This window comes from Odontomachus brunneus, unplaced genomic scaffold (assembly GCF_010583005.1).
Source record: "Odontomachus brunneus isolate Ranch 3 - 2012 unplaced genomic scaffold, Obru_v1 Obru_scaffold_104, whole genome shotgun sequence".
NCBI lineage: Eukaryota > Metazoa > Arthropoda > Insecta > Hymenoptera > Formicidae > Odontomachus > Odontomachus brunneus.
In genome coordinates, this window is record NW_022639554.1 from 260,907 (window position 1) to 271,476 (window position 10,570).

At 38.1% G+C, this 10,570-nt stretch overlaps 1 protein-coding gene across 20 annotated transcripts in view; it reads right to left on the minus strand.

The window, feature by feature from the left end:
• LOC116849050 (protein retinal degeneration B) overlaps nucleotides 1-10,570 on the minus strand; it is a 77,960-nt gene that overhangs the window by 22,117 nt on the left and 45,273 nt on the right. For 15 of the 20 annotated variants that reach the window (XM_032825787.1, XM_032825789.1, XM_032825786.1 and 12 more), the window contains 8 exons: nucleotides 9,413-9,663; nucleotides 6,948-7,284; nucleotides 5,669-5,808; nucleotides 5,419-5,536; nucleotides 3,718-4,144; nucleotides 1,809-1,984; nucleotides 963-992; nucleotides 170-274 (listed from right to left, as the gene is read on the minus strand). In XM_032825787.1, coding sequence (XP_032681678.1) covers nucleotides 170-274; nucleotides 963-992; nucleotides 1,809-1,984; nucleotides 3,718-4,144; nucleotides 5,419-5,536; nucleotides 5,669-5,808; nucleotides 6,948-7,284; nucleotides 9,413-9,490 — 1,411 coding nt within the window. In that variant the 5' untranslated portion in view covers nucleotides 9,491-9,663. The remainder of the gene's footprint in view (nucleotides 1-169; nucleotides 275-962; nucleotides 993-1,808; nucleotides 1,985-3,717; nucleotides 4,145-5,418; nucleotides 5,537-5,668; nucleotides 5,809-6,947; nucleotides 7,285-9,412; nucleotides 9,664-10,570) is intronic. The other 5 variants (XM_032825796.1, XM_032825795.1, XM_032825798.1 and 2 more) reach the window with 5 other exon arrangements.

The window sequence follows — 10,570 nt, forward strand, 5'->3', positions numbered from 1 at the left end:
AGCTTTCACGAAATTGATAATAATTTCATGTGACATAATTGGAGGAGAGAGTGAGCAGAGGTAATACGATGGAATTATTACCGCGAGATTATATCGTGAGAAATAAAGTTTCCCCCGCAACATTACTCCATGAAAGTAAAATAATGTCCTTTTCTTTCAGTGAACTAACCTTGCTCGTTCGCCGCGGGCGGTGTACGCACAGTCGCGTCTTCCCCTTCTGCTAGAAGATCCAAAGAACTCCATTTAGCTAATGAAGGGCTATCTTCAAAGTCCTCTGTATAATCAGAAACGTTAACACTGCTTATGCAATGTGTCTCTCCGGACAATCGCGTGAGACGTTTCGAAACAGGACTCGCAACAATAACGAGATAGAGATCAATAAAGACGCTCAATCTACAATGATGTTTAAGACCTCAGAGAGCATGAAGGTGACAATTTTACGACAAAGCAACAGTCGTCGTAAATAATTCACAATACCAGTTGAATTGCGATTAGATCGTTCGAGAATTCTAGATTATATAGAAGTCATGTCTTCGTACTCTACTTAATGCCTGTGTAAACTATGTCTATCTATACGTAAAAACTCTACGTAACGTACGCGAGACAAGCCGATTCGTTAGCCGCTGCGTCAACTGTCCTTTTCACTATGTATTCATGCTGGCGCATGCCTTGCGAGCTACTCGCTCGATTCTCATGCTCGATTATTTATAATCTTGCTCGCATATCACGCCGAGAAATACAAAGTTCGTGTACGTATGTCTGGTATGTGTGTGTATAGCCAAAACTAGACTGTCCGCGGTATTTTGAGGCCATTCTTTAATCTTGCAGATGCCTTTGATACACACAGAGACGACAAGCGATTCTTTCTCATTTTCAATCTCTTTCTCTATCTCCCTTTCTCTATCTGTTCTCACGCTCTCAACTTATCTCTCTTACTACTTAATCGCTTCTACGTGTCCTACCTTTGCGTATAACAGGTATAATGAACCCAGCTGCGGTATGGGGTGCGACATAGAAAACAAAGAGGATACACATAAAAACACAGCCACATGCTGTCCTCGCTATCTCGCTTCTATCTACGCATTGTCTTTTATGCATCTATGCAAGACACACTCCTTTCGCATGAACTCACGAGACTCGCAAAACTCATTTCAGTTCTACGTTATACACAAGCAACTTTCTCTCAACACCGATATCGAAGCATCGCGCAGTCGAAAAGGATATACGTTGCTTAAAATGATGGACAGAAAATGATAGAAAATGCTGGCTTTTCTCTCCGACAGTGATTTTGCATCTCTTTCTTTAAGACGCATCTAAGAAATCTTACAAATAAATTGTGTTGCAAATTACCATATCTTTTGTAAATATATATTTACAAAGAATATGACAACAAAATTAAGAGAATATTATAATAAATTTGTAAATATATATTTACAAAGGACATGATAATCTATAATGCAATATATTTATGAAATTTTTTAAATATATCTTGAAAAAGGAGATTCATTGCCATTGGAAAGAAATACCAGTACTCTCTATCGTTTTCCATCCATTATTTTAAGCAGAATACCGTATTCGTTCATCTCACAATAATGTATGTCTCTGCTCCAGACTGGTCCGATCCGGCCAGACATTGTTTCCGAGCTTCTATTAATTTTGCGGAACGCGTTCTACCACGAAGCAGTGTGTCGCCGCAATCGTTATCTATTCATTCACTTATGGCGAATAGTGTTAATGTCAATGTCTCCTCTAGATTCTCTAGATGCTCACGACATGCTGTACGTGCGCGTGTGACGTAACAACCTTACCCTGACAGTCGAAGAACTCGTCGTCGCTGCCGGACTCGGATTCCCTGACGATGCTCTCCATCCTCCAGTTCGCGATCTGGATGTCGAAGCTTTTGTTGGAATTCGGCGAGTGCATAGCCACGTTGTTCTTCCGCCATTTCTTCTTGCCGTCTGCCTTCTCGTCGACGGTCGCGGCTCTGCAATACACAGGTTAATTCATCCAGTCCAATTAATCGACTTATTACACCGAATAATAATTCAGAATTATAATACCCGTATTTCTATTCACAAAACGCGACGATTACATATCGTTTCAAGAACCTGTTCCTGGAAGGACTTAGGTCGATTTCTCCTTTTTACAGAAACAAACAGAAATTCGAGGTATAAATCGCACAATCGGCAAATCGACCTATTTTTACAAAATGCATCCAACCTTTTCATTTTATTTTCTCACGAGATATTAGGTTGATGCATAAGATTTGTCAATTTTCTATTCAATTCTCAGAAAAATTCTCATTAGATGTCTAAAAGAAATATCAAGTCAATGTTGTTCATTTTACTCACAAAAATCATCGATCCTACGAAACTGGATCATTCCATTTCTTATTTTATTGTACACAGGTTTTTCACCAACCTGATATCACATTGTCGCCGATTGCGCCGCGATTTACCGAATACTTGTATATCCCTCAACATCTTAGCGCGCAACCAGAGATTAAAAGAAAAGAAAAAATAAGAAAAGATATTTTGAAAGAATCTTTTGAAACTCTTTTGGCGATGAGATCACCGCATCTCCATTCGTCACTAATCACTTGCCAATACATTATTCTTTCGCGACACGAAAACGCAGCGTATATACACGGAGAATATATTAAGAGAAAAAATACATTAAAAGAAAAATATTTATATTCTATATTAAGAAAAATATTATATATAATATAATATATATTATATTATATTTATAAAAAATATATATATTAATATTTTATTCTAAGAAATAAAAGATATTCGCGCGTGCGATGGAGATACTAATAACACCATTTATATTAATATTAAATATTTTTTGAACAAAAAAATATGCATTTTCTCAAAATCTTAGCTTTTCACAAAAGCTAACTTGTTTACCTGCTATTCACAATCTCGCTTTAATCTTTAAGCTGTAAGAAATTGCCCAACCACCCTCGATTATTCTTAAAATAATCAATGTCTTAAAATAACCAATGTCTTAAGACTTAAGAGTTAAAGCAAGGTTGTGGACAAATGGTTATTTTATTTAAATAATAAATTTAGATTTAAGTAAATATGTTATTAATATTTACTGAATACATATCTTTTATTCTTTAGATTTGTTCTCTCAACGTAGTAAAAATCACAAGCAAAATTTTCATAATCTTGGACCATACAGAATTGTGACCAAAATTACAAATACATCTATTTAGAAATATTATGCACATTTGATGTTTTACTACAAAATTGTTATAATTACTTGGCTGTTTTTGTGTATCAGATAAATCGACTAAATATAAATTTTTACTACTTCCATATAGAAAAAATATTAGAGAAGTTTCCTTTCATATAAATTCATTTCAATTTTACTATGTTTTTAATACTCCAGGAATAGACCGTTAGTAAGATCTATTATATCTTGCTAAGGAACACAGTAAATTTCGCTAGAAACGTAGCAAGCATATTAATAGCACATTTCAGTTCCTAAAATATAAATAGTATATGTGAAATAAAAGGATAGTGAATTTAGAATAAGTTAATCTATTCTACAAAATCCTATAGCAATTTTTACCATAAAATTCTCTCCACGTACAATAATTTATCCTACAATTTCAGTATAAACTTTGTAGTAGTACAAGATATAACTTGAACATAATTTTCTACTGCAACACTTTCCTCGTCTATAATTCGAACTCGGCCCTACCTGATTTCGTCCAAGTCGGTCGGCGAGTCCTCGGGGCTGATCTCACCCTCGGAGCTGCCGGCCGTGTTGATGATGGGAATATCGGACGGCTTCCTGACGGACGGCGGGCTCTGCGCCTCGTCGTTCTTCTCGATGCTGCCCAAAGTGGCCGCCAACGTCTTGGCGACGTCCGACTCCTGCGGCGTCAACGCGACACCCGGGCCCGTCGCACCCGCCGCCGCCCCCGCTGTGGTCGCCGCGGCTGCAGTGATCGCCTTCGCCTCCTCGCCGAGCTCGTCCTCCGTGGAATCACCCAAACCCATCTTTTCCTGCAGCGCCAGCTGCGTCTGCCGCTCGATCTCCCTGATGTTCTCCATCGTCAGTCCGTTCCACTCGTCCTGCCAGGCCCAGGCCTGCTTGTGCGCTCGCAGCATCGTCTTCCGCAGAGCTGGAATCGACCTTAATACGTCTCACGCACGGCCGACCGGGTGCGCCAGTTAAAATTAACCCTTTCGATCATGCAACAGGGAGAAAAAACGTTGCTCCAACGGCGACGGAGGTATACACTCGGGTGCAATATACAGCGGCATCGTCTCGTCTCGCGAATTATGCTAATTGCTGTATCTCCAGAGAGACGTCGGGCGAACTCGCGACGGTGGATTGCGGCTTGTTGCGCTTACAGAGAAATTAATTCCTACTCGTGAGCGACCGCGTGTAAGACTCAACTCTCGGAATGTTCCATCGACGAGGGACGAGTGTGTCTCGTTGGGAGTTCCGTCGGTCAATTGTTCCATTGAAAATGTGCGACCTCGAAGGTCGAGTCGATCTGTTCTTCCACGAGAGGGAGGAAGAGAGGCTCATGATCGAAAGAGTTAAAACCCTTTGGCTGCCGGGGGCTCTCCGCGTGAAAATTTGATTTGCATCGAATTAAATCCGACAAAATCGCGTTAATTATCATTAAGCGTCGCTATCGTGTTCAAGAAGGCCAACGAAATGAATCAATGCATGAGTCACGACATACAGAGTGTGTGAGAAATCGCGCGGTCGATCTCGAGCAAATCGCGACCTGACTGCGTCGTCTTCTTTCACGGCCGTGTTGGATTCATTAGAAGAATATTATATCGTCGATGTCATCTTCCCACAAGAAATTATTGTTCACCGGAAAAATTTTTATAAGACTCTATTGGCTAAAATTGATTCCTAGATAGAAAAATATTATTCCACATCAAATATTTAATCATTCATAACTCGATGACTGTCGACTTTCTAATATCGAGAAAAAAAGACTAGATTCTTTTCAGCTCCTTCATTATTCAGACGATATCTGATCATTCAGACAAAACGCGAGACTTCTGAGACACTCCATATGCCGAAAAGTAAACTGTAAATTCTGAATTTACAAAAGGAGCGAAAAAGAGAGAGAGAGAGAAAGAGAGAGAGAAAGGCAAAAATGTCTAAAATTACAACGCTAAAGTTCTCTCAATTCTTGGACCGTAAAGCATGCGATATTCTGAAAAGGTATAAGTATCTGTGGAAGAATTAATGAATCTTCACTTTCTCTGGATAATCTCTCCCAGAATCTAAGCAACGAAGAGAATATTTCATGTCAATCCTATCCTATCATATCATTATATATCCGAAGCTGGAGACCTAACCGGAAACAACCGCCCGACATCCAAAGGGTAAGAAAGGACAGAAGTGGTAAGCAATTACGGTACTAACCTATGTCGTGTATGAACTTTTCTAATTTTGCTTGCATGCCCCAATAACGGAACTCTACTCGGCATAGCTTGTACGCGCACATTAGTGACTTTCCCGACGGCGATGGCTGTTGCTGACCCTAGACGGCGAGAGAATCGCTAATGTATCAACGGTGAGACTACTTAAGCAGAGAGGTGTCAATTCTTCAAAAACGAGAGAGAGAAAAAGAGAAAAAAAGAAAGAGAAAGAAAGAGAATGGAGAGATGTATACTTCCACATCGGCCCAATAATCCTCCAGCCAGGTGTCCTCCAGCGGGCCTCTTCCTGTCTTCTCCGACACGTATAGCTTGGGATCCTCCTCCTTAAAGTAGTCTGAACCGTAGAGCTGATCCTTGACGATGTCGATCACATCTTGGAAGCAGATCGTTGCGAGATCAGTTGAGATGAATAATACACACAGGGAAAATATTGTAGCAAAAATTACGTTAAAATTACATATCTTTCCACAATGTCTTTTGTAAAGCTGGACTATAGTAAAGTTGCAGGATAAATTATTATCGCGATAGTAAAGAGTGCGATCAAGTTTCACCTCTTCTCCACGGGATTTTGTAAAACTTTGAATTTCCAATAAATGATATATCGACTCTTGAAGCTTGTGTAAAACAAGTAGATTATAAGAATGTAAAATCTCAATATTATTCTCGTATTGCTCTCCGATAATACGCAAAATTCACGCCGCGCGCTAGAATCGCTGTCTATTGAGATTGCAACTTTTTGGACCGTTTATCTCCCAAACGACCACGAGAATAATATCGAGACTGTATATTCTTAATCTACTTAACATACGCTTCACAAATTGGCGCATCATTAATTGGAATATTCAAAATTTTTTATAAAGAGACGAATGGAATGTCTATGGATGCTTGGCGGCACTCTTTGATGATCTTTTTATGATATGAAAAATATCTAAAAATTAACAAATATTTATTAGGTGGGTTTTACTTACTTAAAATATTATTTACTCAGTTTAAGTAAATAATACTCGATTTAAATGAAGAGAATTTTGATTTAAGTAAATATGTTAATGATTCCCATCTAATAAATATTGGTTAAATTTAATTTTTCTTTTCTCACAGTGTACGATAATTTTGCAGCAAATACTCAAACGTGCATAAAATTTTTAAACGAATATATAATATTTCTGTATAGTCCAGATCGCAAAGTTGTAATTTTCACTACAATATTTTCTCCGTGTACGCGCGATACCTGTCACAGATATTTTAACAATTACGATCGCGATAAGAGTGAACAGGCAGAGAGACGACGTGATTACTCGTTTAATAGCCAGGAAATCAACACCAACAGCCAAGCACCTCATCTCCTCGTCATAGATTCTAGTTAGATTTGAACCTAATCAATGACCTGCGTTGGATAATATTTATCAGGCTTCCCACAGTCACGATTATAGCGATCGATATATTCGCGAGCGACTCGCGCAGTCGAGATATTTTCTCCGCGGCAGTGCAACGAATACGAAATTTTCTCCTTACCCACGATCCTATTCCTGTAATCACTGCCGTTAAGCTGGAAGACGTTGTCCTGATGGCCGTTGTCCGGAAGGTAGTACGTCTCGACCTCGACGGAGAGCTTCTCCACGAACGGGCACGTGTAGCGGGTCTTGGTGTAGGGATAGGCGTTCCATGCTTCCTCCTTGGCGATCAGGGCCGACTTGGGCAGCAGGCTCTTGAACCAGCCCGGCAGGTGACTGCCCACGTGGTAGATCTTCAGGGTGTACTGCCCGTCGCCGCCCGGACCGTCGCTATACGGCTTGTTCTCGATTATCTCCACACCGCTACCGGCGCCCGTGCTCTCATTTCGAGACTTTTTCTGCGCGAGTTACATAGCCCATGTCACATCATGCTTATCGATCGCCGAACGAGTCTCCGCGTCCTCCGCTCGCGTAAACTTATTAATAAACGTTTTGTAAAAAAGAGAAAAAGAAAGAAAAAACGATACTCAGGAATAGACTTTGCGGAAAACGAATGGACGAATAACTGTCGAGGGTGGCTCTTCAAAAACGACCGAGAATTCGCAACTTCTCGTGGCGACGAGAAAAGCGACTACTCGTGATGTCCAAAATACGGCAATTTTCAATGTTTCAATTGTGAATATTATACGATATCCGCACGCGAAACTCGACGAAACTGACAGCTGCACGAAACTCGAGTAAACCAAACTGAAACTATGGGTAATAGTTTGCATTCGTAATCTGATCTTGAATTTAAGATTGTCTCTTAACTAAGATATTCTCATTTAAATGATCGCAAAAAAGAAAATATTTTTACGGAATTTTCTTTAGGGAAATGAAAAAATATCGAATAATATCAAACTATGCACATTTTTTTAATTTCATTTCAGGACGGAATATATTTTTATTATCTCATCTTTTGTACGTTATCTAGTACGTATTCTTTTGTACATATCCTAATCACTAGGATTTCACAAAAAAAATGCATGGACGATAATTAATTATGGCTATTTTAAGCCTAATCTACAATGTGCTGCTTGCTTCCTGTTTCTTCTTTTCTGTCTTCCTCTGACTTAAAGCCTAATTTACAATGTGTTCTTTGCTTTCTTGTTCTCTGTCTTTTTTTAGTTTAAGGCTTAAGATTTGAGTCAGAAAGAGATAAAGGAAAAGAAACAGAAAGCAAATAACATTGGAGATTAAACTTTAGGCTTAAAGTTTGAGTCAGGAAAAGATAAAGAGAAAGAAAAAGGAAGCAAAGAATACATTGTAAATTAAATCTTAGATATCTGAAACGCAGAAACAAAAGTTTTCTTATTATAGGATAAATGTGGCTATCGTCTGAACTAAAATAAATATTATACATTTATAAAATTTTTTTTAAATAAAACTAACAATAATTTGAGGAAAAATATTTTTTAATAAAAAGGCCATTTTACTTAGAATAGTAATATTGGTTTAATACTAGTTCAGAAGATAGCCATACTTCTACTGAATAAGAAAATAAGAAAGTTTTTGCGATTCAGATACCTAGAAGATTCAGAATTACGTACACTGCCCGTATACGTCCTTTTTTGCGGACTCTAAGTAACCAGAATATAACATACAAAAAAAAAGTATTTTTGTCACTTCGACAATAAAAATATATTTTTAAAATAAGATTTAAAGAATTTGGTATTTCAGGCTTTCGTAGTCCAATACTTTGCTTGTTTTCCGGAACCGCGTCTTTTTTGTGTTTGGTTCCAAAATTAAAATTTAAAAAATATGTAAAGTATGACGTTTTTTATTCGATTTTTTTGTTTTCCTACAAAATATTCCGAAAAAATACATTCTTTTGCGATCTTTCAAACCAAAATACTCTTTTAAATTCATCTTAAGGTACTGTCAAATCGTTTCACTTACAGAACATTTCATCTTACTTGCGCTTTATTGACGTTTATATTTAATTTCATTTACGTTTGCAGAATACCGTAAGATGAACTCGACACATTGCGGATATGTATATGTCAAAATTATAAAAATTTTACAATCTTTTTTTCGTACCAATATAATAATTTAAATTAATATTTTACAAATTTTCTTCGCATTAGTTGTAATATATTTTATTGAAACTTAAAATATATGTAATCAATGAAGTAAAATCTATGATTCACGAATCCAGATTAATATTTTTTGTATAATATTCATTAAAATCTTACAAAACGCAAGATATGATGCGCTGTGTTTTAGCCTTCTGAAGCAAAGTGAATCAACATTTCCAATCCCCAATGTTTCAAAAACTAAAGACGTCGATTTCCATCTCCAGTCCACTGTTTAGACGTTCTATTTTATTTAAGACACTCCTAAATAAAATATCGAGCCAGAAATACCGCCTTAAATTTACCAGGAAACGCGCAACGTTCGAGCAAGTCTTACGAACCGACCACAGCATTAATGTAACGACACGGCGGACTTCAGCGAAGAACTTGTAGGACTGATCGCGATAATTACCGATATCATGTACAGCTGAGCGATTCGATACTCCTCTACCGTGAGAGGCATCGGTATACGATACTCCTTGATCAACATTTTGTCGGAGCCTGTCCCGTATCACACGTGCATCTTCGCAAAGTTCATCTCCCCTTCAAGGACACTGTACGCCATTTCTGTACGCTGCGACATCCTCGCAGCATCTCGAGGGATCCTCCACGACGGGGATCACAAGTGACGTTCCCATTTTGCGTCGTCACAGGTGCAAACCTCTGTAAAAAAGTTGGCGAAAGAAATTACGCTCCGTGCGCCTTCGATCGCTGCGTTGAACGATCTAAATTCGGAATGGCGAGCTATTATCTACTACGCCGAGAGGATTCACGAGCTACCCGATCTCTCCCGCTGATTCCTCGGCTAAAACTGACCGCGATTTCAATTCAATTCTAACCTGTCATCCTGATAGCCAATTAATAATTGTTCGGAGAAGAAAAGCATACTTTCAAAAATGGTCCTGCAGCGATAATCAACAAAAGATAATCTAGATAAAAGATAATTTAGATAAAAGAGATTAGCTGGGATGAATAAATAAAGTACGGAGCAAGTACTCCGATATCGCGCACAGATATTGTATTTAATCTTCAATGCAGATGACAAAAGAACAGAATTTATCTGAGCTATTTGTAAAATTCAGCAAGAAAGTTCCTCTGTCGCATCTATTTCAGATTCATAAACAAAATGTAAATTTGCCCGCGACTATTGCTAGAACACTGCTGCTGCTATAAACTCGACGTATCACAGACAATTTTCTAGCAGATACAAAAGAAAACAACGATCAATTTTAACTGTGACATCCAGAAACCTGGACCAGCAAAACAAATTTTTTTTCCGAGCAGATGAATGTTTTGAATAAAGATAAAAAAAAGATCAATACAGACGCGAGAGATATCTCGTTCCTTGTCAGTGTCTTGCCTATTTATAATGTAACATTGAGAAATCAATAAATGTCGTCGATAAAAGTATCGCTTATTTCATGTTTATCTAATTTACGAAAAATTCCGTGTATTTTCTAAGTTTGTTGGAAAACTTTCCCTTTTTCCAGACTTATAATATTTTACTAGTCAACGTGATATTCTCTCTCTCTCTCTCTCTCTCTCTCTCTCTCTCTCTCTCTCTCTCTCT